Source organism: Trichomycterus rosablanca, chromosome 4, assembly GCF_030014385.1.
Source record: "Trichomycterus rosablanca isolate fTriRos1 chromosome 4, fTriRos1.hap1, whole genome shotgun sequence".
NCBI lineage: Eukaryota > Metazoa > Chordata > Actinopteri > Siluriformes > Trichomycteridae > Trichomycterus > Trichomycterus rosablanca.
In genome coordinates, this window is record NC_085991.1 from 5,654,725 (window position 1) to 5,682,626 (window position 27,902).

At 44.2% G+C, this 27,902-nt stretch overlaps 1 protein-coding gene across 1 annotated transcript in view; it reads right to left on the bottom strand.

The window, feature by feature from the left end:
• Positions 1-770: 770 nt before the first annotated feature.
• Positions 771-27,902, bottom strand: part of slc4a2a (solute carrier family 4 member 2a) — a 42,513-nt gene continuing 15,381 nt past the window's right edge. The window contains exons 3-23 of the mRNA XM_062993876.1: positions 23,831-23,993; positions 23,092-23,351; positions 22,873-23,009; positions 22,038-22,264; positions 19,548-19,684; positions 16,003-16,183; positions 15,379-15,514; positions 14,177-14,375; positions 13,953-14,058; positions 12,527-12,711; positions 11,902-12,118; positions 10,697-10,900; positions 10,438-10,586; positions 9,313-9,507; positions 9,007-9,222; positions 8,282-8,371; positions 7,572-7,738; positions 6,903-7,156; positions 6,633-6,802; positions 5,995-6,168; positions 771-5,133 (exon numbers count right to left, since the gene is read on the bottom strand). Coding sequence (XP_062849946.1) covers positions 5,053-5,133; positions 5,995-6,168; positions 6,633-6,802; positions 6,903-7,156; positions 7,572-7,738; positions 8,282-8,371; positions 9,007-9,222; positions 9,313-9,507; positions 10,438-10,586; positions 10,697-10,900; positions 11,902-12,118; positions 12,527-12,711; positions 13,953-14,058; positions 14,177-14,375; positions 15,379-15,514; positions 16,003-16,183; positions 19,548-19,684; positions 22,038-22,264; positions 22,873-23,009; positions 23,092-23,351; positions 23,831-23,993 — 3,648 coding nt within the window. The 3' untranslated portion in view covers positions 771-5,052. The remainder of the gene's footprint in view (positions 5,134-5,994; positions 6,169-6,632; positions 6,803-6,902; positions 7,157-7,571; positions 7,739-8,281; positions 8,372-9,006; positions 9,223-9,312; positions 9,508-10,437; positions 10,587-10,696; positions 10,901-11,901; positions 12,119-12,526; positions 12,712-13,952; positions 14,059-14,176; positions 14,376-15,378; positions 15,515-16,002; positions 16,184-19,547; positions 19,685-22,037; positions 22,265-22,872; positions 23,010-23,091; positions 23,352-23,830; positions 23,994-27,902) is intronic.

Here is a 27,902-nt window from a genome sequence, read left to right on the forward strand (position 1 = left end):
ACGGTCATGCTGTGGGCACCACACAGCAACGTGAGTTCTGGTGACCTGGGTCAGTTAATGTTTTTCCATGTGGGGTGTCCAGGTTCCCCTATTCCCTCTTGAAGAATATGAATTGGCTATGTCAAATTTAAGCCATTCAAAGGTTGACTTGCTGTTGTGCTTTGGATCACTGTCTTGTTGGCAATTCAACTTGCTTATGAGCTTGACATCTGGTGATTCTCTTTCAGGTTTCTCTTAAGAGGGCAGTATTAATTTGTATTAATTTGTCAATGACGTCAAGTCACCCAGGTGTTAAAGCACTAAGCATCAACACACCCTCACACTGCCACCCCCATGTTTGAAGGGTTTGATGTTTTTAGTGTAAAATGCTGTAGCTACTTTAAACCAGATGTAACAGAACCAAGCTTCTTTAAATAGCTCCACTTTCCACTTATCAGTCCATCAGTAACACCAAAAAACCTTTGGTGTTTTAGGGTGGGTTGTTTTAGTGGTTTGTTTTGATATATGTTGCTTGCAAGGCTTCTGTTTTAAAATGGTTAAAAAAGCTGACATTTTTAAGTCAGTAGGGTATATTTGCTCTCATACCGGTTTACTGGAGTCCCAGAGCTTTAGAAATGCCATTGTAATATAGTCAAGGCTGATATAGCAGCTGGCATTCCATCAGCCCTAGATTATCATCACTTCGAGTCAGTTGGTGTTAGATAACATTGTTTCCATTAATAAATTAAATGATCAGCAATTGCAGTAAAAAAAGAAATACAAGGCAGGAATAGGAATGTTGAGTTGCTTTATTGAAACTGTACTGTGTATTCATTCACACAAAAGAATTACAACTGTCATCTTACTGCCATTTTGCAGCTTTCACACACACATCACTGAACTCACTTTCCAACATTTAACCATCACACAGCTACACATCTTCACTTTATGGTTAGGATTAAGCAAAGCAACTACACAGTTTCATCCGGCATGTTTTACAGTGATAATCGAAGGCACTATGTTGTAAGCTTAGTCGGCTGTAACACAAATACTTTAGGAAGTAGCAAAATGAAATGTAGTTTCAAATATTTACTGTAATCATGATTATTTACAATCATTAACGCAAGTAAAAATACTTTTTGTATTGTATTGTAAAATCTATGAGTGTTATAGCTGGAATGTGACTCTTCTACTTAACTAAGGATAGATTGCACATGTAACAGTTAACCCTCCTATTATCTACACACCGTATACCCCTGCCCAGTAACTGATAAAAGTGGAACAATCATGCTTGACTATTTTAAATACACAAAATACTGTTTGCAAAAGCTTTTAGATATGAATTATTTACCCTCAGAAGAGTTCCTGAGAAAAATGCTGATGAAATTGTGACTGATGTTACTGTGTAAAGTAGATTAACTGCTAAATGAGGACATGCATGCATAGATTATCAGCAGTTTAAAACAAACATATAGTTATACCAGAGATGATATAAGAAGAGACAGAAAGAGACATGTTATTAAGTGCCATTGACCTGGTTGGGGTCTAAAGGACGATAAGATTGGACATCCCTGCGCCAGATAGCTAATATGAACCTCTTTATGGATTGTTCTGGTTGGCTTAGGTTCTTAGCAATGGTTTTAACTAGTTACCCCAGAAATGAGTTGTTTTATGTTCTTAAGGTTACTAGTGTATTAGAAGTAGTACCAATCTTTGAGAAATCGTGCCTATCACTATAGTTTGGGTCACTTGTTATTCCATTTACTTTAACCAGTGACATGTTGCTCCTTAGATCATCTCTGGTAAAACACTGTAGTGTAACAAACATTTAATAGAGTATCTATAAAGCTACTGCTCGGTTTATTTGTTTTGAAGATTTCCCTCTGAAGTAGGGTGGGCGATATATGGTCAGGTTAAATATTACATTGTTTTCCAAAACCGATCTGGTGCTAATCCACTGGAGTCCTGCACAAATGAAATTTCATTACCTTTTAGGATGCCTTCTTATTTCTTTAATTTATTCATTTATTTTCACTAAGCACTTAACTCTGGAGCCTGGTGTAACACATTCACTCACAGATTTATACATCTGGAACAGTGAATCTACAATTTGCCCTGTTTTGCCAGGTTGCCAGGACCCTACAGTGCTTTCCTTATTTCTCCAGCTTGGTTCAGCTGATTTAGGCAGCATTGTTAGGTGCCAGTTCCACTACAACTCTCCAACCTCTATCGCTGGTCACATTCCTGTCAAAATATCGCCCAGCCCTAATTCAGTGGTGTGGATATTTTCTTTCAGGGATTATGTATGATATGCTGCATGATTGTTCCTCTTTAAACATATAAAATGGAAAAGATAGACAAAGAACAACTAAAATAAGGCATTTAATAAAATTAAAAAAACCAGATTTCTGCTTTGGACTGCATTTTTGTTCTGAAACGTCCTCTATGATAAGTAACAGCTCACTATAAACTAATAATATCAACAGGCTATAATATTAAACAAAAGCCTCGTAAATCATTGACTAGATGTTTATATGATTCAGACGCCTAGTATTATTTAAAAAGCGAAAATATATTAAACAGTATACAAGTCTATACCACAATACCCTTAAAATGTAATCCTTTGGACTAAATGGCAAACTAATGAATGACCATGATTCCCTTATTGTTCAGTCCTAATCACTACTGATCTACTGAATATCACAAACATGATTGTTACAGCAACGAAATTCAGCATAAAATTTAGAATCTCGTATACACTGGACTTCTTGGTGTTCTGCTGTGATTTATCTTTCAGCTCAGCGACAGTACAATAAGCTCTATGGTGTCGGCACACCACAGGATCAGAAAACAATTTCTATTTGTTGTGCTGAATTTTGACACAAAAACATTGTTTGTACTTGTATAGTCATTCATTTCCTTAATAAAAAAATGCTTCCTCCAGTTACGGGTCTCCCTGGATACAGAGACACCTAGAAACTCTGGGCGCAAGGCAGGAACACACCCTGGACAAAAGCCAGATCCATGGCAGGACAACACTGACGAGTCCATTCACTCACTCAGTCCCAGCAGCTATTTAGAGCAGCCAATCTACATTTTGCATGTTTGGGTCAAAAATGAAGGCAAACCAGAGATGAAAACTAAACCCTGGTCTTCATGACTTGTGTTGGACATATCAAAGTCCTGACAGACATTAACTACAGTAACCCCGGTGCCGTGCACCCACCCTGATGTTCTCTAGTTAATATTTTACTCGTCACCTCAAACAAGCAGAACAAAACTTGACTTGACTTGATGAACCAGAGCACAACAAAACACAGAGAAGCCGGAGCCAGGGAACGAACACGGGTTGGGTGCAGCCACCCTACATTTGCATATTCAGATATTCATATTTTTCATACAAGGGAATAAAGTTCCACAGCTTGTAATACTCCGGTCTTTTGATCCTTTTGGCTTTACATACAAAGAGCTGCCCGGCTGACTAGATACACTCATATTTGATTTACGATTAATGCTAATTATCTGCTACACCTACTAGACAGGTGCACCGTGTCACCCTTCTGTTCTCATAAATGATTTGTGAGCTTCTGTATCCCTCTGTGTCCATCTGTAGAAATTAGACACAACAGAACCATCACTGACCAGATAGATATTAGGCCGGTGGTGGATTATACTCAGCACGGCGGTGACACTGATCTGGAAACTACCCAGATCAGTGTCAGTGTACTGACCTGGGGTAAATACAAGCGCCTAACTCAGGGGTATTTAAAATGTGGGATTGTCCCCCCCAGGAAAGAAAGGATGCAGAAAGAACTTCAGGGACAAAATAAGCCAGATATAGTTTGTTTATCATGTATTCACTGTGCAACCAATACTGCTTAAGGTCACAGTGGGTCGCACTTCCCAAAAGACACTTGGAGCATGGTGGGAATACACCGAGGACAGTGCCATTCCAACGCAGGGCAATACTGCAGCTCATACTGCAGCTTGAGTAGTTTGAGCACTGGAGTAATCCTTGCACAGCTTGCATGGTTTTGGAAGGTATAAGGAAACAAAAGGACCCCAAAAAGAGTTTGTGCCAACAAATGGAGAACCTTTTTTGCATAGAATGCATTTGCATGTTCTGCACACAGATTGTACATGTAGCCAGTGGAACAGGGATGCTTTCCAAAATGATACAAACAACAGGGGTCGATATGTCAGTGGTTTGCTAATATAAAGAAAAAAGTGTAACTGCAACAGGTCTAACTAAACAACTCCTAAAGTAAATCACAAGGTGGGTGAATCAAAGTGTAAAGTAAATATACAGTGATTAAAAAATTCCAGGAACGTTGCTAAACAGCACAACACCCACCAACATCCCACAACCACAACGTCTGTGCTACCCTTAGTAACTTTATTCCTACTTAGTGCACCCGTATTAAATGAGCGATGATTGATAGATGGTAGGTGTACCTAAATCCGGCAGCTCAGTGTATGCACATTTTACAACATACTTAAAACATACACACATTAAAAACAGACTCTGAGATAACCGTTCCTCTCTTTTTAGCTCTGGTTAAAAAATAGCTATTTAAACATTGTCAGCGTGATGTTTGTTCAGTTTATCTAGTTCACCCTGTTTTTCCACCAGAGATAAAAAACTGCAAACTCCAAACACTGACAAAAGCGTATGATTGGTCATAAAGTGCTTTGTGGGGAGGGGTGCGCACGCTTTGTACTTACTGCACAAATATACAAAGCTCGAGTGTTAGTACAGCCTCGGTACACACCGAGCCTTCTGGATAAAATGACGATAATTCAGCAAAGACTACATAAGACACCCGGGGAACTGTTAAATACTTTCATATATTTATAAATAGATATATATATAACCAAGTAATTAATTAGAGATGGAGCAATAAAAGCTATAAAAACGACTCTTTAGACAGGACTCTTGTGCTCTCGGGAACAAATCTGCAGTGACAAGGTCACTGACCTGTCAAAGCCTTTACATGATAAAAGATCCAGGATTGAATTATGATTTCACTCTATCACTGTGTGCGAGTTCCAGTTGAGTCGGCGGGATCAGCATCATACTGGCATGTGCATCTCAGTGTACTCATCTTGGCCGTCTCTAATGTCGAATGTGGGCTCTGCGTCATCAGCGTCAAGCTGTAAAAGAAAGAAGGATAAAAAAATTAAAAAAAAGACATAAACCAGTTAGTATAACTGAGATGTTAATTACACATCACTAAAGGTGCATTCACATGAGAAGCGGCAAACCGCGCCGGGTGTGGAGTCGTTTCTTATGGAGTGTGGAGGTGCTGCTAAGCTTGTGATTTTTGCACTTCTCGCAGCCCTCAAACCCAACCTGACCAAACTTTAACCCAGTTTGCCACTGACCTGTTCAAAGCGCCTCCAATGAGACGAACTGTTTGATATGACGTGGGAAAAGCGACTCAGGACATACCAACAAATCTTAACCTGACTTATTGTACTAAAACAATGAGCAAGGAATTTCTTTAGTGGAGAGAACTTATGAGCAGTAATAATTAAGAGAGGTTTAGTGCTCCTGTGTCGTTCTTTTAATACATTGTCATGTTAAGCTTTTTTTATAAATGATAAGTGTTTCCGACTCTCAGAAAAGCTGATTCTCACAATTTCTCAGAGCTGTAACAAAAGTTTAAAAGTGAAACAGTGAGGAAAATCCAGATAAACACAGATACTGGACGGATCAGACTGGATTTGGTTACCCAAATTCGTCTCGTATTCGCACTTTGATGACGTTTTACCGCACCGCTCAAGCCAAGCGCTGAACAAAGCTGCAGTTTGTGCCAGGGCTCACAGTTTTGTCGCTTCTCATGTATATGCGCCCTAACAGGAGTATAAAATCGAGCCCCTGTGCACAAAGCCAGACCCACACAGAGCCCTGACTCCAACCCCATCGAACAGCATGGGACAAACTGAACCCAGGGCTTCTGCCTTGCCTTTATATTTCAATGTGAAATGCCTGAATAAAGGGGAAATACTCACACATTGCACCTCCCGCTGGGTGAAGATCCGAGGCAGCAGGAACCTTCTCATGGGCACGGTGAGGATCAGGAAAAATGGGAAAGCTAGTGAAGCCTGGGTGGACATGACGGCCCAGAGGACAGCCAAACAGACGATCTGAACGGCCGTGAACAAGTGCATCCGCAGAGTCCGCACCTGAAACGCAAATGTTAACACAGGGTCCGGTTTGTAATTTCTGTTTTTAATTATAATGTGATACATACTGTGTATTCTATTTATTCGATTTGTTTATTTATTATATTCTAGGCTGAGGAAAGGCTTCCTCCACACGGAGAGCAGTATTGGGTACAGAGTCACGCATTGCTCTCCATTATTCACCATCTCTGTGCAGGCATCTTTGACCAGCCAGCAGAGGTCACAATTGCAGCAGCAATAAGGAATCCCTTAGCCAATCATGCCTGTGTAGATATTTGGCCGGTCGATAGTACTACTAAACTTCTAAACCAGGTCTTTTTGGTGCTAACCAGAGTGCCTGAACTTTTCTAATTGTTGCTAATTAGAAGATGAGATAAATCTGAAGAACGTCCTTGAATGTATAAGAATGGATGCTAAGAGAGGAACTGAAGAAAGATCTGTAGTAAAAATCGAAGCTGACGTACCTTCCGGACATACATGTGGTCTGGGTGATATTTAGGGGGCATTAGTAAGAGCATCATGCGTTCGGTTAGCTGGATGCCGTTGAGCGACATCACCCCCATGTAGAGGAAAATCCCAAACAGCACAGCGATTGGGATCTGCCTTAACACTTCTCCAATAACAATGGAAAGACCTACAAGGACACAGAATTCACAAAATTGGTCAGTCCAAACTTTTCCCAAATCTACCCCCATCAGACCCAGAGCAGGATTCAATAAACCACCCAAACTCACCAACCAAAACCGCCACAAGAAGTCCAGTCACCCTCTGCTCCTTTACTTCCTGGATGCGTGGTTTGTCACCGGGCGCCACCGCCTTACTCATGACAGTAAGGGCATTTGTGTGGGTCACGGAGCGCACGGTGGCGGCGGCTAACCACGGCAGGCCGAACAGGGCCAAAATGCCACCCACAGCGACAATGATCAGCAGGTCAAGGTGGAAGCCAGAACCCTTCACCAGCATCCTCTCCTTCTTACTGACAATGAGACTGAAATAGAGAAACATACAATCAGAACCCTTATGTTGTAAAAACACTAACAGAAGGTATTTTAGCCTGTTTAAAGTTTTAGTTCACCACCGCGTTGGGACAGAAGAGCTGCAGACTAGCACTCAGCCCTTCTGACACACGTCAGGGGTGGATTATAAACGCATACAGAGCCATGTTACACCCCACGTGAATGCTTTGACCAACCTCGGGGTCACCTTTTGCAGCGGTAATGAGGAGAAATCCCCCCTCTCAAGCTCTTGCCAGTAATATAGGTAGCATATTAAACATTCCACCATCTGATGCCGTTAAAGATTACAGCTCGGCATACTTGATTCAAGCCTACATGGCTTCAATAATCTGTACAAGTACTGCATTCACTACTGATGTGGTGTGAAATGTAATGAGAATGGCGTACGTGGTGATCTGCGTCTCCATGAATATGAGGATGAACACAAGCAGGGCAGGAAGAATACTGGCAGCCATCATCCAGATTGGGAACTGACCGTCGGAGCCCAGTGGGTTTATCACCCAGCCGCGTTTCTCCGGGCTGGTCACGTTGAAACCATCCGGCACGCTCAGCTTCTGTGGGTGGAAAGATGGAACATGGTGGACAGCTTTAATATTAATGGTTAGTGAACACTCCATGGACTTTATTCTTAAACTCCCAATTTAATCATATCCAATTCCTGTTTGTAAATCCACTGCTGCAAGTCTAATCTGCGAACGCTTATCACCTACCTGCCAGTGTTGGTTTCCCACAAAGAGCTGTATCAATTATGGAGAGCCACACTATACTCCATGTAACCCCCCACCCCCAACATTCGCATAAGTGCCTGTATCAGCCCCAGAGATGGCATTTGGCACAATAGCAGAGAGAACAGAAGCCCTCTGACCTTCCTATCCTCATACATGTTTGTTTGGAATGCCCAGCCAGGTCCGCTGCTCTGCTAAGATCCAAACTTATGACTCTAAACACTATACAGTGGTGTGCTAGCATAGTATGACGTCTCAAATTCAAAACTTAATAAAACCATGTGCATCTTTGCTCTTTAGAAGCAAATATGATACAGGGTTTATAAAAGAAGTGCAATAATAATGTGCTAATGGGTTTTTTGAACCACGTACTTGTGAAAATGTGTCTTTAATACTGGTGTCCACCAAAACCATGATGAAGATCGCAATGGGAACACCAAAATCTCCAATCACCCTGCGAAGCTGAAAAAAAACAACAACAAACCCTCTTTATTAAAGAATTTCAGTTCATTTTCATATTTTACCACCACTTTATCCTGGTCAGGATCGCAGTTGGTCCACGTTCCCTGGAATCACTGGGTGAAAATGCATCTTCAGCCACCTTAACTCTCTAACATCCAATCATGTCTGTATGTAGATGCCAGACTGGCCAATAACACCGCATGGATTTAAACCTTAGATACCAGAGGTAGTGGGCTAGTGTAATTTACCAACGTGCCACCCAAGCGCCCCCATATAGTAGGATATAGAATTTACAGTGTATTATAGATTTAGACCTCACAGCAAGAAGGACTTGGGTTTGATTCCCGGGCTGGGTAGCCAGGGAACTTTCTGTGTGGAGCTTGAATGTTCTTTTGGTGTCCACGGGAGCTCTGGTTTCCTCCCACAATTCCAGACAGGTTAACTGGTACTAATATGTAGGTGTGTGTGCCCTGTGCTGCACTGGCGACCTGTCCAGGGTGTTTTCTGCCTTTTGCCCAATAAATCGAACCCATTGTGACTCTGACCAGCATAAAACAGTGGTAAACAGACAATAACTGAATGTACTTTAACCAAACCGAAGCATTTCTGAGACTGATTATATTCAGCAAGCTTACACTGCCAGGAAAGAAGGCACTGTTCTTGAATTTGCGCAGGTAGTAGGCGATGAGGAACGTTCCTGACATGAGCACTAAGGACAGCAGGGCCGTGTTTGGCTGGTTCAGAACTTTCTCAGGCACATCTGCCGGGCTGCTGAAGTTGCCTGCTAACTCCGCTGTAGTGTTGCTTTCCATTGTGCCGTTGCAGGGTTTGAGAGGATGGTCCTTGAAGATCTGCGTGACAGATAAAGCCCAGGTTACACATCAGCAGGACTGCAGAAGTGCCATGTTTTTATTGGTTAAAAGAACTAATATTTTATCTACCTTGACAAGCTTTGAGAAAGTTTCATAGATGAAGATGAGGGAGATGAGGAAGGAGAAAATCTCTTGGGTGAAACGTGAGACAAACCGCACAAGGAAGCTGCCCTCAAAGGCCACCGTGATGACCACGATGATCACCAGCCAAAAGCCGATCCAGACGCGGCCTGTCAGGTACTCCATTCCATTGAACTTACAGAACTGTCACAGACATAAAATAATGAGGTTACATTTTTGTGTTCTAGTCCTTCCTAATAATGGAAAGCAGCATTTTTAACTTTGATTAAAGAGGTACAAATATTAAGTGTGAAGTCCGGGCTATAATGGGCTACTGTAAGCTGCCCAGGAAGTCTCTAACAGTACCAAGTTTTGAGTATATTTCTGCTCACGCCTCCGCCGACCCGTGCACAGTCCTAGCGGACCCCGTCTTTTCACCATGCTTCTGCACAGGCGCCTCTATCTGCTGATCAGGGTCCTTACACAGCGTCTGAAGACCCCACCCACTTCGGTCATCCCAACCAGCAGACACTGTGGCCAGTTATTGTCTGCTGCAGGTACTGCCAATTGTGCCTGATAGGTGTTCAGACTCTCGGTGCTGGTGTGCTAGCAAAATATCCCTCTGGCAAGAAGGTCCTGGGTTAGATTCCCAGGTTGAGCAGTCCGGGTCCTTTCTGTGTGGAGTTTGCATGTTCTCCCTGTGTCTGTGTGGGTTTCCTCCGGGAGCTCCGGTTTCCTCCCACATTCAAAAAACATGCAAGTGAGGTGAATTGGAGATACTAAATTGTCCATGACCGTGTTTGACATTAAACTTGGGAACTGATGAATATTGTGACAGTGATTACCTGTTGTCATGAATGTAACCAAAGTATAAAACATGACGTTAAAATCCTAATAAATAAATTCAATATTTGTGAAACTGATACAAGAGTAGAACTTTATCAAATCCTGCACATCCCTCATTTTAACATGAGGAGGTTGCTATGGCCATAATACAGTATTTCGACTTGACAGTATTTTGACATTCTTGAACTTGAAACCTATTTTTTTATTTACATACATAATCGTTAATAATATGTGCATGGAGGAAAATTCGAATGGATAATTATAAGGGAATGAAAACAAAACGCTTACAGAAAAGAACGCCTCTTCAAACACTAGTAACGGTCCAGAGAATCCAACCACCAAAATTGGCTGAGCTCCAAGCAGACTGAAGATAATCCCCTGTACTGCAGTGGCAATGATCAGCTCCGATACACCCATCAACCCCTCCGTCTTTTCACCTGTAAGAACAAAAAACAGCTCAGAACACTACGTTCACTACTTCTATTTATTTTCAATTTTGTCATTTTAATGCATGAATAAAATGCATACACCGTCTGGTTTAACTGACCCAAGAGTCCTCCAAAGGTGATGGCAGGAGAAAGAGCAGCAAAGTAGATGAAAATGACGGCAGCCATGCACTGAGGGTTCAGGGCGTCCCTGAAGTCGCTGAGGTATTTGGGGTAGCGGTTGCGTGCGTCTCTTATGAGCCCGCCGAACAGGCGTCCTGTCCTTCGCAGGGGGTCTTCTTTGGGTTTACTCGGTGGCAAAAGAGCTGCACAGGCAAAACAAAGTTACGCAAAGACGGACATTAGCATTAAGAAGTATATTATCTACAATAAAGCAAGATTAGGCCTAACTACATAGCTGTTCTATAAAACTCTCTTCTTAGGGCTATAGTAGTTAAACAGAATTAATATTTTGAAGGGGGGAGGGGTTGTTTTCATTGCCTCTACTGAAATCCCCTATTGCAATTGCGTTCTTTTTATCTACCAGCAGCGGATCCTGACAAAGAGCCATATAATTTTTGAAGAGTTATGCTATGCCCAATCGTGCAAGCACATCAACCTGACAGTAGACGCCTCATTTCTGCAGCAGCAATCAACCCCTGTTGACGTTCCTCCCTCAGGCATGGCCAATTGTGCCTGTTGAGTGGTCGGCCAGGTCAAAAGCACTGCTGTGAGGCGCCCAGGCGGCGCAGCAAGATACTCCGCTAGCACACCAGCGCAGAGATTCTGAGTTCCCAGGTTCAAATCTCGGTTCTGCTACCAGTAGGCTAGGTGCCTTTAGCAGGCACAGTTGGCTAATACCTGCAGCAGACAGTCTGCTGGGTGAAAAAGACCAGACTTTGGTTACAGAAAGTGGAGGACTGCAGAAATCGGGGCGTGGCTATCCATACGCAAAGTCGACCTCACACACGAATCCACCGAGGGGAATGGTGGACTGCACACACATCAGAGAGAGTGTGTCACGCGAATATATTCACCCTCCTTGAACGCTGTTGGGGTCCCCAGCAGTGGATTGGCTAAATTGGGAGGAAAAGCGGAGAAAATGCATAAAAAGATAATGCACTGCTGAGATTCAAACCTAAGAGCGTAAGAGCTAAAGCTTTCAACGGTGGTAAGCTAGAAGATTAGACCTGGGATACCCGAGCGCCACAGCATGATTAGTTTGGGAAAGATATGGCAGTGTGTGTTGTTTAACACATAAACATTCTGAAGTTCAAGGGCCTGTGGTTGTGTGTGTGTGTGTGTGTATGTGTATGTGTATATATACCCTCATCCTCTGGCCTCTTGGGCTCTTTAGCTTGGAGTTTGACCTCTTGCTCTTGTCTCTTGCGCAACATCTCTCTCTGGAAGCGAGCCACCGAGTGCAACAGCTCATCACCCCCAACCTCAGATGGAGGAAGCACGATACTGCAGTCCAGGAAACTGTTTATGGCCGTCAGCAGGTCCCCGCGCTCGTCTGCCGAATACGCTGCTTCGTGAAAATGCTGTGAAGGGAGAAGATAGACAGATATGCTCAGCAAGTACATCATATATTGGAACACAACAGCGAACACCAAGAGAACCTAGATTTTTAACTTCGTAATATTAATTAGAGGTCATGTAAGAATGGAAGCTATAGTTCGTCAAGCCTGGATAAAATAAGCAGGGTTGTTTGAGGAAGAGCATCTGGTGTAAAACTGTGCCAATTCAGGGATGCTGAATGATCGACTGTGATGACCCCTAAAAATCAGGAGCAGCCGAAAGGAAGGAAAAACAACAATTCTTTGCTTGAAAGACCTTTTTACAAGCTAATTTATTGAGAAATATGCTACAAATTCAGAGAAAGTCACATGTTCTAGTGTGTTTACATCATTTAAAATATAGACATCGAACAGCGAACAAACTAAACTTACTTTATCAGACATGAGTGTAGAAATGGAGCGGCCGATCTGATGGTAGTCCATGTTGGCGATCGGTGGTCCGAGAAGGACGAATATGAATCGCACCGGTATAGGCACCTCCAGGACCGACTCCAGCAGAACTGCCTCCTGCAGCCGTACGAATGCCATGGACGGCTGGTCCAGGAAATCCACCCTACCTGTGGAGTAACAGCATATATTTATTTATTTATAGAACCAATCAGAAATTTGATAAAAACACACGCTAGCCCACTAGTGCTGAAATCTCAAGCTTCCGAGTTCAAATCTCAGCTCTACTATCAGCTGACCAGGCTCCTACACAGACACATAATTGGCTGTGTGTCTGTAGGGGCGGGACAATGTCTGGAAAGTAGGGGAAATTGCGGGTGGTCCAGCCATCACAATTTGACCCTTGTCATAGTCACTCAGATTCTTAAGCTTGCTCATTATTCCTGTGTCCAGCTTATCAACTTCAAGAACTGGTTTACTTAAGTGGCTGATTGTGGTAAGAAGCTGCTGATGGACATTAAAGCCAATATTAAAGGTGTGGTGTGTATACACCGATTAGGCACATCATTATGACCACCTTCCTAATATTGTGTTTGTCCCCATTTTGCTGCCCCATACGCAACAAACTGTGATGCTCGGTGTATTCTGACTTCTTTCTATTAGAACCAGCATTAACTTCTTCTGTTGGATCGGACCACACAGGCCAGCCTTCGCTCCCCACGTGCATCAATGAGCCTTGGCCGCCGGTTTACCACTGTTCCCTCCTTGGACCACTTTTGATAAATACTGACCACTGCAGACCAGGAACACCACACAAGAGCTGAAGTTTTGGAGATGCTCTGACCCAGTCATCTAGCCATCACAATTTGGTCCTTAGCAAACTCGCTCAAATCCTCACGCTTCTAACATCAACTTTGAGGATAAAATGTTCACAAGCTGCCTAATATATCCCACCCACTAACAGGTGCTGTGATGAAGAGATAATCAGTGTTATTCACTTCACCTGTCAGTGGTCATAATGTTATGTCTAGTCTGTGTATTTTTGATCCAGCTTAGATCCGATTTTCCAAAGCAACTGACAGAACTGTGACAGTGTATTGTCTAAGCAATTGCTGGTTCAGGGCCTTGCTCAAGGGCTCAACAGCGGCAACCTGGCAGTGGTGGGGCTTGAACCAGCAACCTTTCGATTACTAGTCCAGTACCTTAACTGCTAGGCTACAACTTTTACCAGTCAGTGGTTTTAATGTTTTGGTTGATCAGTGTGAATTGAATATGACTAGGCTGGGAGATAAGTGCTGGTCTTGCCATCTGCTTACATGTATTAAATAACAGGCCCATTCTAAGCCTCTCATAAATACACAATTCTAATCATTATATTCATTATTATGTGGAAACAAACTGGACAACTGACCCACGAGGACAACGGTCGCCTCTGCGTTTTCGGGGATCTTCTCCAGAAGCTTGAGCTCATGCTTGGATTTGGACTTGTGCATGCCCAGCACTGGAGGATGATCTTTCTGCTAAAACACAAAGCAGTGGTTATATATATATACATACACATATGCAGTGAATCTGTATGGAACACACACACACACACACACACACACACACACACACACACACACACTGAACTACCTGCTGCAATTCGTTCTTCTCTATCTCGCCATGAGCGTGCGTGTCCGAGTCGGTCACCCCTGTGATGAGCGGGTCGGTGGCTGAAGGTTCGGGAGGGCTGATGTGGTTGTTGCTATGGTGATGGCTCATCAGAGAGGTGAGACTCGCCGTCGAGATGTTCCTGTGGAACGAGCTGTGCTCCTTTCCATCGCTCGGGTGACTGAATGAGAGATAAGAAATTAAATTGAGTTTTTGACACATAGTTGTCACATAATACTAAGCAATTGAGAGTTAAGGGCCTTACTCAAGGGCCCAACAGTGGCAACCTGGCAGTGGTGTGGCTTAAACCAGCAACCTTCTGATTACTAGTCCAGTACCTTAACCACTTAACATACAATTTAGACAATTGAGGGTTAAGGGCCTTGCTCAGGGGCCCAACAGTGGCAGTGGTGGGGTATAACCAGCAACCTTCTGATTACTAGTCCAGTACCTTAACCACTTAACATACAATTTAGACAATTGAGGGTTAAGGGCCTTGCTCAAGGGCCCAACAGTGGCAGTGGTGGGGCTTGAACCGGCAACCTTCTAATTACTAGTCCAGTACCTTAACCACTTAACATACAATCTAAGCAACTGAGGGTCAAGGGCCTTGCTCAAGGGCCCAATAGGGGCTTGAACTGGCAACCTTCTGATTACTAGTCCAGTACCCTAACCACTTAACGTACAATCTAAGCAACTGAGGGTTTAGGGCCTTACTCAAGGGCCCAACAGTGGCAACCTGGCAGTGGTGGGGCTTGAACCAGCAACCTTCTGGTTAGGGTACTGGACTAGTAATCAGAAGGTTGCCGGTTCCCTAAAACAACAGTCAAAATTTTGAAGTATGTCTGTGGGAATTTGTGCCCATTCAGTCAGAATTCAGTCCATTCAGTCCAGTACCCTAACCACTTAACATACAATCTAAGCAACTGAGGTTAAGGGCCTTGCTCAAGGGCCCAACAGGGCTTGAACCGACAGCCTTCTGATTACTAGTCCAGTACCTTAACCACTAGGCTACATCTGCCACCAGGTAAGGTATTGGACTGAATGAACTAAATTTTGACTGAATGGGGACAAATTCCCACAGACACACCTCAAAATCTCGGCTGTTCTAGCTGAAAAGATCACATACATGTCACTGTGTGCAAATACCATATAGTGCGCTTCATTGATGTGTTTTTGCTGACCTGTGTTTGAGCAGGAGTGCTCGGAGCACGTTGGCCCGGTCTTCTGCTCGTATCAGGTCAGAGATGATCATCTGTTCCACCACCTGATGAGCGATGCCAGGCAGAGTCCTCTGGTCCAGGTCCAACATCACAACACCTGCCAATGATGACCAATATTAGCTCACATACAGCATTTATATCCCGATTTAGTCATATCCAGTTATTTGGCTGTATCTCCTCTGTTGCTGCAGACTCCTACCCTGACCGAGGAGGGCTGTACCTAATGCACATGTGCAGTACACCTGACACGTGTGCAGTAGCAAACCACTTCTTTTCACCTGCTAGAGATGAATCACACAGAGAGCAGTATCACGTACGGAGAGTCACGCACTGCTCTCCATCAACTAGCAAGCAGAGGCCACAATTGCAATAATGAGGATGACCCGCCCACCCTCAGATGCAGCCAATCGTGTCTGTGTAAGCGCCTGGCCAACCAATAGCAGAGCTGAGATTCAAACTGGAGAGTTCGAGATCTTAGCACTGGTGGGCTAGTGTGTGTAATTTGCAATAATTGACATTTGAAACAGCAAACTGGTGTAAGGTGCATGGTCGTCTACTAGCTTAATCTGTAGGCTGTGTCCTCACCGTGCGAGATGGCCTTTCGCAGCTCTAACAGGCTGCGGAACGAGAGCGAGGCCACGTGAGGTTTGCCCCAGCGGTCCGTCTCCTCTTCTACATCCTCCTCAAATTTGATCCAGCGAGCCGTCTCCCTCCACTGCATCTCCTGATTCTTATCAATCACCAGCTCGTTTAGCTCGACGAACACCTAAACAAACACCAGTAATTTGGTTTAGATGTCAGTATTTACAACAGTGTCATTTTTTTTACATGACAAAACATGCTATAAGGTGAGAACACACTCATGCACATGGAAACCAATAAACACTCTATGGACAAAAGTATTGGGACACCCCTTCTAATTTCTGAATTACAGAATTACAACAGCATCAACAATTGCTAACACATGTAATGAATCAATTATGGAAAAGAAATTACATTCTTCCAATTTGGCAGCAACAGTTTAGGGAGGGTCCTTTCCTGTTCCAGCATGACTGTGCCCCTGTGCATAAAGCTTGTTTTGAAGAAACTCCAGTGGCCCGCACAGAGCCCTGACCTCAGCCACACTGAACAGCTTTGGAATGAACCGGAACATCAATATCAGTCCCCAGCCATAAGAATGCTCTTTTGACTGAATGAGCACAAATTCCTACAACATACTTCAAATTCTTGTGAGAAAGGTTCTCAGAGGAGTGGCTGTGGTTCGAGTCGAAATAATCACATAGAAATCGCTCTATTTTAATATGGGATGTCCAGCAAGCTCATGATCAGGTGTCCGAATACTTTCGACCATATCATGTAGGTCAGCTAGGCACCTCAGAATTAGTTAATCGATATTAAACTTCAAGACACACCAGACATTCAGACAAGTGACATTAAAGAAAAACCTGATCAACTAAGTCTGAACGGTTCCAGACAGTCAGCGGCATGTGCTTTAATCATGACGGCAGGACGTAAAAAAACATCAAAGTGACTCTCAGTGACACGGATGGCATAGGCGCTCAGGTGGTGCAGTGGTAAAACATTCTAGCACACCTGACAGGCTACCGGCAGGCTGGGTGACTACACGAACACTGATTGGCTGTTGTTCAGGGAGGGTGCGCCTGCCCAGGGATGGGGGATAATGTGATCAGGGTGTGTGTCTCCGTACACAAAGCTGATCCACATATGAACTCGCCTCGTGCGGGTGAAAAGATGCAGTCGATACTGCGCACGTGTCGGAGGGGGTGTGTTAGTCACGGCTCTCGTCAGTCAGAGTGGAGGTCAACATCAGTAGAGAGGAAGCGTAATGCAATCTGGTAATTGGATACGACTAGATTGGGAGGAAAACTGGGGGGAAAATGTGTCAGTTTTTTCTTTAATTTGATACCCGTCTGTATGTTAGCGGGGATGTTTTATTCACACATGATGAGACTTCATTAGCCAAAAGTGTAAGAAGAGTAAAGCTACAAACACACCAGTGTAAAACACACGTGCTGCACAATCAGTCATACTTTTTAAAATTGAATGGAACTTTTATCCAAAACGTCTATAATAATTGGTGTTATGTACATTAACTGATTACATCATTGCTCTTTATACATGACCGGACAAAACGTGACGGAATAAACATTTTTTTGAGTAAAAGAAGCAGTGATTTATACCCACCATAAACCCTAAACCTGTGCTGATTATAAGCTTATTAAACATGATCTGATTATTTAATCTGGTGTATTTTTTGATAAACACAGAAGAAGTTTTTATTTGTCATATATAAATATAGAATATCTTTTACCGCATATCCGGTCAGAGCGCAGGGTCAGCCGTTGTACGGCGCCCCTGGAGCAGACAGGGTTAATGGTCTTGATCAAGGGTCTAACAGTGGCTGCATAGCAGAGGCTGGATTTGAACCGACAATCTTCCGATGAACAGCCCAAAGCTCTACCCACTAGGCTACCACTGTCCAATACAATGAAGTGTATTAAATTATATATTATTTAGGCATCATAGCAGGGCGGCACGGTGGCTAGCACTGTCGCCTCACAGCAAGAAGGTCCTGGGTTCGATCCCCAAGCGGGGCGATCCGGGTCCTTTCTGTGTGGAGTTTGCATGTTCTCCCCGTGTCTGTTTGGGTTTCCTCCGGGAGCTCCGGTGTCCTCCCACAGTCCAAAAACATGCAGCCAGGTTAATTGGAGACACTGAATTGCCCCGTAGGTGAATGGGTGTGTGTATGTGTGTATGTGTGTCTGCCCTGTGATGGACTGGCGCCCCGTCCAGGGTGTTACTGTGTGCCTTGCGCTCATTGAAAAGCTGGGATAGGCTCCAGCACCCCCCGCGACCCTAATTGGATAAGCGGTTAAGACAGTGAGTGAGTGAGTGAGTGAGTGACATAGCATTTGGCATTACAATTAAGAACTAAATAGCAAGTTTACAAATGTACAGAATAAAAATTCGGTAATTCAGGGTTCAATTTCGAAATAAACGCTGAAATAAATAAAAACTGTGCAGCACTGAGTAAACACACAAACCAGCAGTTTCTCCTGGTGCACACAAGTGCAGTTATTTTAGGGAATGAGGTTAAAGTGAAGCAAGCCACTCAGATGTGCTCCGAGCAGTCGTACCTTGAGCTGCCGGGCCATCTGGGCCCTGCTGTAGCGTGCAGCGTGAGGCCACGATCTCCTCTGATAAAGAATATCAGTGTGAGTACGCCCCGGGGGTCTCAAATACGTTACTTACACACACTCCTCACTGTTTACTAATATTATTCTACAATGAACAGAACTGACAGAATGAACGTGTGTTTGGGGGTGCCAAATCAGTTAAGCTGCCAGAATGATCTGACATGGCAAGAAAAACTACGTACACACACTAAATAACCAGAAGTATGTGGACACCACTCCTAATTATTAAGCTCTTACTAACTGGATTATAAAATTTGTTGTATTTAATGCTTTCAACTTTGTAGCAACAGTTTAAGGAAGGCCCATTCCTGTCCTAATAAAGACATGATTTAAGTTAAGGGAGTTAAGCCTGACCTCATAGATGCTCTTACCTCATGGGCACAAATTTCTCCAGACACACTTCAAATTGTTGTGGAAAGCCCGCCCAGAACACAGTAGCCTTTTATAGTCACAAAGTAGGGTCCAACACTATATTTTTGCCAATGCTTTTTGAATATGATGTCCAACAACCTAATATTTGTGTGTCCACATACTTTTGGCCACATATTCTTAAACCCCAAGTCATTCCAATAACACTACAAGCTTTTAAGTTACAAGTTAAAATGTATGAAAATAATGGCAGCGCTTGGGTGGCACAACGGTCTGTTACGCTGGTCCGCCACCAATGAGATCACGGTTTGAATCTCAGTGATGCTATCGGCCGGTTGGGCGCCTAGACAGACATGATTGGCTGTATCTGGAAAAAAGAGGGGGTGGCCGAAGCCATGTGATAGACTGGTGCAGCTTTTACACAGTGATTCCGGGTGAAACCGTACCCACTGCGGCCCTGACCAGGATAAAGCGGTTGATCTGTCCACTGTGAGCAGCAGACACAACCATTTACTCCAAATAAGCATAGAGAAAGTGGTATACCTCGTGCGGGGTCCTGTCCAGTTTGCGGCTGCGTCCGCTGGGCTCTTTGTGGTCCTTGCTGATGTGAACCACCTGACCTTTGCTGCACTTCCTGACCAGGTGACGCCGCACGCCGGGAACGTCTTCAAAGCGATGACCTGAGACAGACAGAATCAGTATTAGCATCAGAAACTACAAGTTATTATTACAGAATACAAAAACTTTACACACAGTTTAAATGAACTGACCGGATGTCTTTAGCTCTAACCAGTGAAGTAAGAACGTACACTATAAGTATGTGGACACCTGACCATGAGCTTGAGCATGTTGGACCATGAGCTTGTTGGACCATGAGTTTAAGCTTGTTGGACCATAAGCTTGAGCTTGTTGGACCATGACCTTGTTGGACCATGAGCTTGAGCTTGTTGGACCATGACCTTGTTGGACCATGAGCTTGAGCTTGTTGGACCATGAGCTTGAGTTTGTTGGACCATGACCTTGTTGGACCATGACCATGAGCTTGTTGGACCATGAGTTTAAGTTTGTTAGACCATGAGCTTGTTGGACCATGAGCTTAAGTTTGTTAGACCATGAGCTTGTTGGACCATGAGCTTGAGTTTGTTGGACCATGAGCTTGTTGGACCATGACCATGAGCTTGTTGGACCATGAGTTTAAGTTTGTTAGACCATGAGCTTGTTGGACCATGAGCTTAAGTTTGTTAGACCATGAGCTTGTTGGACCATGAGCTTGAGTTTTTTGGACCATGAGCTTGTTGGACCAAGAGCTTGAGCTTGTTGGACCATGAGCTTGTTGGACCATGAGTTTAAGCTTGTTGGACCATGAGCTTGTTGGACCATGAGCTTGAGTTTGTTGGACCATGAGCTTGTTGGACCATGAGCTTAAGCTTGTTGGACCATGAGCTTGTTGGACCATGAGTTTAAGCTTGTTGGACCATGAGCTTGTTGGACCATGAGTTTAAGCTTGTTGGACCATGAGCTTGAGCTTGTTGGACCATGACCTTGTTGGACCATGAGCTTGAGTTTGTTGAACCATGAGCTTGAGCTTGTAGGACCATGAGTTTAAGCTTGTTGGACCATGAGCTTGTTGGACCATGAGTTTAAGCTTGTTGGACCATGAGCTTGAGCTTGTTGGACCATGACCTTGTTGGACCATGAGCTTGAGTTTGTTGAACCATGAGCTTGAGCTTGTAGGACCATGAGTTTAAGCTTGTTGGACCATGAGCTTGTTGGACCATGAGCTTAAGCTTGTTGGACCATGAGCTTGTTGGACCATGAGTTTAAGCTTGTTAGACCATAAGCTTGAGCTTGTTGGACCATGAGCTTGTTGGACCATGAGTTTAAGCTTGTTGGACCATGAGCTTGTTGGACCATGAGTTTAAGCTTGTTGGACCATGAGCTTGTTGGACCATGAGTTTAAGCTTGTTAGACCATAAGCTTGAGCTTGTTGGACCATGAGCTTGTTGGACCATGAGTTTAAGCTTGTTGGACCATGAGCTTGTTGGACCATGAGTTTAAGCTTGTTGGACCATGAGCTTGTTGGACCATGAGTTTAAGCTTGTTAGACCATAAGCTTGAGCTTGTTGGACCACGAGCTTGAGCATGTTGGACCATAAGCTTATTGCACGACTGAAGCCTCAGTTGATGTTCCAGCTTGTTGGACCATGAGCTTGTTGGACCATGAGTTTAAGCTTGTTGGACCATGAGCTTGTTGGACCATAAGCTTGAGCTTGTTGGACCATGAGCTTGTTGGACCATGAGTTTAAGCTTGTTGGACCATGAGCTTGTTGGACCATGAGTTTAAGCTTGTTGGACCATGAGCTTGTTGGACCATGAGTTTAAGCTTGTTAGACCATAAGCTTGAGCTTGTTGGACCACGAGCTTGAGCATGTTGGACCATAAGCTTATTGCACGACTGAAGCCTCAGTTGATGTTCCAGCTCATTCCAAAGCTGTTCATAGAGCTTGCTTTGTGCACAGGGGTACAGTCATGCTGTAGGTCCTTCCCTAAACTGTTGCTGCAAAGTTGAAAGCACATAATTCCCTTTATATAATTGATTTATTACACCTGTTAGCAACTGTTGTGCCTAAAACAAGTGCATTCACAAATTAGAAGGGGTGTCCCAATACTTTTGTCCATATAGTGTAACTCATTGTCCTGAGATTCAATGTGATTTATTGTTCAGCATCAGAGGAAATTCTCTGTAATCCTGCCTCTTTCTTTTACATACGCAACAGAAGGAAAAAAAACTGAGCACAGTTGTTGTGGGACGCTCGAGATGCTTAGAAAATTGCCACATTCCTGATCTGAGGCCAAGATGACGAGATAAAGTGAAGACATTGTGATTTATTCACAGACAGTGGAACAGACGCCACAAAAACATGTCAGCTGACCCACAGACACACAGGAAACTTGATGTTGCTCATGATGTCACCGTGATTTCTTGTTCCACTGATGTAATGGCTTAAACACACTTAAACCCAACACACTCACTCTTAATGCCATCCAGGTCGACGGTGGCCAGCATCTGCGCTTCGCTCTCGTCAGTCGGCATGCGTTGGTAGCACGCCAGCTCGGTGGCCGTCAGGTCTCCGGTGCGCCGGCGTTCCTGGAGGTCGTAGCAGCGTGCCGGTCTGGAGTTGGCATCAGGGCTGGAGAGCGGGTACACGGAGGGAACAGATGCTCTCCTGCCGTTGGGCTGCCCACAGGTGCAGTCCTCGCTAAAAGAAGAGAGAAGAACCATAGAGAACAGTGTGAACAGAGCATACACTATATGGCCAGAAGTATTTGGACACCTGACCATGAATTTTTGGACATCCCTAACTAAAAACAAATGGTATTAAAATAAGGACAAATATTTCAGATAATCCGCTAGCACACCAGCACAGAGATTCTAAGCTCTCAGGTTCAAATCTCAGCTCTGCTACCGGTCAGCTGGGCGCCCTCTAGCAGGCACAATTGGCCTCCAGTCTGCTGGGTTGCAAAGACCAGACTAAGCGGTGGGGTTTTCAACAGTGTAAGGACCTTGGTTGCCCAGGGCGCCTGTCCAGAAAGTGGAGGAGCGCAGAGATCGGGGCGTGGCTCTCCATATGCAAAACCGACCTCACACACAAATTCATTGTCTCAGTCATGGACAATTTTGTGTCTCCAATTCACCTCTACCAGAGGAAACCCACACAGACACAGGGAGAACATGCAAACTCCACACAGAAAGGACCTGGACCGCTTCACCTGGGAATCAAACCCAGGACCTTCTTGCTGTGAGGTGACAGTGCTACCCACCGAGCCACCATGTCGCTGATATATACTGTGTGTGTGTAGAACTTACTCAGTGGTAGAGGCATCCTCCAGATCTCCACTGCTGACAAGCAGGGCTGTCTCAGGAACAATAACAAGCTGTCTAGACGACAGACCATTGTCACCCTTGACCACAGTGGAGTTACTGGACTCGTCACACACAAAGAACTGTGGACCAAACAGTAAATATGGTCAGAATACGTTTGCACTGCGTATTCGAATGCATGTATGTGCATGTGCACTGAAATACCTGCACAGGCTCCATTTGCACTTCGGTATCCGTATCGGGTGTAGAGGTGATAGTGTTACACTCTCCATCCGGAGGGCTGCAGGGCTCCTCCTCTCCTTCTTCCTCCTGCTCGTCCTCCTCTATAGTGGGAGCGCCACCGCTGCTGGTGGAGCCTCTCCTCCTGCCACCCTTCCTCTTGCGGCCGCTCTTCTTCCTCCGGCCCTCAGAGGGGAGGTGTTTGGACAGCGGGTGGTGGGTGTGCATGTTCGACTGCCGGTGGTCTAAAAACGCACGTTCAATCAGAGTCAAGAACTGTAAAAGGCAGCTTGTAATGGTCTTTGATTGTCTTGTTTATTAGTGATGTTAATCAAGGATGGTGTTCAGGGCGTTTGGGTGGAACAGTGGTAAAGTACGCTAGCCCAGGGTTCTGTTGGAAAACTGTTGGAACATGGCGGGGCTGGTTGAACAGGAAAACAAGGCAGGACGCTTTCAGCATCCAAAAAGGTGGAAATCAGACGGCGCTAAATCCGGACTATAAGCTCTGTCTCAGTCTCTTAGACACGAGCGATTACTACTCCTCCCACCCTCATCGTAACATAAAAACATAAATAGCACAGCTGAGATTCAACCCCGGATATCAGCAGTGGTGGGCATCTGGGTAACTGTGCATTATATGATATATTAAGGACATGATCTAGGTGATTTAGGACACCGCTGTAAACAGAGCATTAGTGATGAAGGTGATGAAGATTGTTCTCACATTCAAAGTCTTCCTCATTAAAGGTGCGGTGCTGCTCAGCAGGCAGGCGCGGCGCTGGCGAGAGGATCTGCTGGAAGCGCTGCACTCCCAGAGTTTTATTCAGGTCCCCGTCGTCATCGTCACCATCGGCGTGTCGAAGAGGGGAAAGGGGCACCGCAGTGTGCTGAGTGAACAGAACAGGAAAGTGTAAACAACACTCAGATCTGCAGCTCCATACGGGCATTATTTCCTGTCTGCCATTTCTACTTACAAACCACATTTCTGGAAAAGTTGGGACACTTTGTAAAATGCAGTAAAAACAAGAACGTGTTATTAATGTGTTTATTCTTTTAAATCTTTACTTAACTCACAAAAGTACAAAGAAATGACTTCCAATTATTTAGCTAACCAACTTAATAGGACTTTGTAAATATAAACTAATTTTGTGCAAACAATGGGAGTGGTGTGTTTGAAAAAAGTGCAGAGGTACCAGTATTCTTGCCCATGAAATCACTATATGAAATCAATCCACAGGCAAAATTCCACACATACAGTGTATCACAAAAGTGAGTACACCCCTCACATTTCTGCAAATATTTCATTATATCTTTTCATGGGACAACACTATAGACATGAAACTTGGATATAACTTAGAGTAGTCAGTGTACAACTTGTATAGCAGTGTAGATTTACTGTCTTCTGAAAATAACTCAACACACAGCCATTAATGTCTAAATGGCTGGCAACATAAGTGAGTACACCCCACAGTGAACATGTCCAAATTGTGCCCAAATGTGTCGTTGTCCCTCCCTGGTGTCATGTGTCAAGGTCCCAGGTGTAAATGGGGAGCAGGGCTGTTAAATTTGGTGTTTTGGGTACAATTCTCTCATACTGGCCACTGGATATTCAACATGGCACCTCATGGCAAAGAACTCTCTGAGGATGTGAGAAATAGAATTGTTGCTCTCCACAAAGATGGCCTGGGCTATAAGAAGATTGCTAACACCCTGAAACTGAGCTACAGCATGGTGGCCGAGGTCATACAGCGGTTTTCCAGGACAGGTTCCACTCGGAACAGGCTTCGCCAGGGTCGACCAAAGAAGTTGAGTCCACGTGTTCGGCGTCATATCCAGAGGTTGGCTTTAAAAAATAGACACATGAGTGCTGCCAGCATTGCTGCAGAGGTTGAAGACGTGGGAGGTCAGCCTGTCAGTGCTCAGACCATACGCCGCACACTGCATCAACTCGGTCTGCATGGTCGTCATCCCAGAAGGAAGCTGACGCACAAGAAAGCCCGCAAACAGTTTGCTGAAAACAAGCAGTCCAAGAACATGGATTACTGGAATGCCCTGTGGTCTGACGAGACCAAGATAAACTTGTTTGGCTCAGATGGTGTCCAGCATGTGTGGCGGCGCCCTGGTGAGAAGTACCAAGACAACTGTATCTTGCCTACAGTCAAGCATGGTGGTGGTAGCATCATGGTCTTGGGCTGCATGACTGTTGCTGGCACTGGGGAGCTGCAGTTCATTGAGGGAAACATGAATTCCAACATGTACTGTGACATTCTGAAACAGAGCATGATCCCCTCCCTTCGAAAACTGGGCCTCATGGCAGTTTTCCAACAGGATAACGACCCCAAACACAACCTCCAAGATGACAACTGCCTTGCTGAGGAAGCTGAAGGTAAAGGTGATGGACTAAACCCAATTGAGCACCTGTGGCGCATCCTCAAGTGGAAGGTGGAGGAGTTCAAGGTGTCTAACATCCACCAGCTCCGTGATGTCATCATGGAGGAGTCGAAGAGGATTCCAGTAGCAACCTGTGCAGCTCTGGTGAATTCCATGCCCAGGAGGGTTAAGGCAGTGCTGGATAATAATGGTGGTCACACAAAATATTGACACTTTGGGCACAATTTGGACATGTTCACTGTGGGGTGTACTCACTTATGTTGCCAGCCATTTAGACATTAATGGCTGTGTGTTGAGTTATTTTCAGAAGACAGTAAATCTACACTGCTATACAAGTTGTACACTGACTACTCTAAGTTATATCCAAGTTTCATGTCTATAGTGTTGTCCCATGAAAAGATATAATGAAATATTTGCAGAAATGTGAGGGGTGTACTCACTTTTGTGATACACTGTAGCTATGTTTGACAAAAGCGGGCTTGATGTTATCATAGGAAATGACTTAACCCTGTGTGACAACGTTGTGTTTGTTTAAACAGAACAAAGAAAGGCTCTGTAGTAAGACAGGTATCCCAAACTTGGCACACCTACTGTGATGCAATCATGCACAACGATACAGGTTTAGCACAGCTGTCGAGGCATTCCAAAAAATTCAAGCGTGCTGTGAGAACAATGGACTCAAACTTAACGGTTTCTTCTCATTGTACATACTTAACCTAAAGAGAAAACCTTTAAAAAAATATTGAGTCAAGTTAAAGCTTCCAGATTGGAAAAGAAATCTTTCACAGTGGGACAGTGGTAGCCTAGTGGGTAGAGCTTTGGGCTATCAACCGGAAGATTGGTGGTTCAAATCCAGGCTCTGCTATGCAGCCACTGTTGGGTCCTTGAGCAAGGCCCTTAACCCTGTCTGCTCCAGGGGCGCGGTACGATGGCTGACCCTGCACTCTGACCCCAGCTTCCAAACAAGCTGGGATATGCAAAAAAAGAATTTCATTGTAGTGTTCAACTGTATATGTATATATGACAAATAAAGTATATCTTCTATCTTCTTCTCTTCTTTCTGCGTTCCTCTTTAAAGCTACGACAATCAGTCACAGTCAGTCAAATTTTGTTTGGCTTAGCAAGGACGAGATGCTCGGGTGGTAAAACACACTAACACACCAGCACTGACATCTCGAACTCATGAAAAATGATCCGCTTGAGAGGATTCCTCATGACTGCTGCAGTTACGACCTCTGCTGTCTGATCGATGGCACTGCACAGAGACGGGGAATAATGGAGAATAGCGCGTGACTCTAGGTGCACGATACGGATCTCCATAGAAACCTGCCTCGTGAAGGTGAAAAAGAAGCACTGGGCTAAGGCACACAGCTTTTCTTAGACTGGAGTGGAGGTCTGCAGCGGTAGAGGAAACAACACATGATCTGGTGATTGGATTACAAGACAAACTGACAGTGCCTACAACACTTGGTTTTGGAATGGGATGTCCAAAAATGTAAGGTGTCCACATACTTTTGGCCATATAATAAGGCTTAATAATTAAAATAAAAAAAGATGTGCAGATACCTAATAATAATGGAGACTGTACCGGTCATGCTCGCTGTCATATCAAAAGGTAGGCTACATAAACCAAACTTTCATGGTCATTTACAACTGGGACAGCCATGAGGTACCAGTTTGAAAAGGGGCAACATGAATGCCAAAAATATTAAATAAAACATGGAGCACTGGGAAAAATATGGCATCACAGCGAGCATTCAGACTGTACATTCTTTGTATGTCGCAATTACAGCTGCAAATCTTCTCAGACACATATTTATCATCTGGATTTAGGCACTTTATCCCAATTTTCATGGCAGATCCTCTCAAGCGCCATCAGATTGGATGGTGAAGGTCTGTGAACTGCAATCTTTAGGTCTCTTTAAAGATGTTTGATGAGGTTAAAGTCTGGACTTTGGCTGATTTGCCCCAAAGCCAATCCAGTGTTGTTTTGAGTGTATGCTTTGGGTCAGCGAGTCTGAATTTTTGGGTGCTCTGTTGAAGGTTTTCCTGTACCTGACTGCATTTATCCAACCCTTGATTCATACCAGCCTCCCTGTGTCTGTCGCTGAGAAGCATCCATAAAGCAAGATGCTGCCACAACCACCAGGTTTAACCGTAGGGCTGATATTAGCCGGCTGATCCGAACTGCCTGTTTTAGCAAGACATACTGCTTGTTCTGTACTAAATTATATTGTTAGACCACAGTAATATTTTCCTTCAGACACCGTCTTGCAATTTGTTTAGCATTTTTACCCATGAATCTTTTCAAAACATTTTGTGTAGACTTTTATAATTCACTATTGGTGATGGACTTTCTTTAACTCCAGCTGTATTGGTTCAAGTTAACAACAGAACTTAATTTA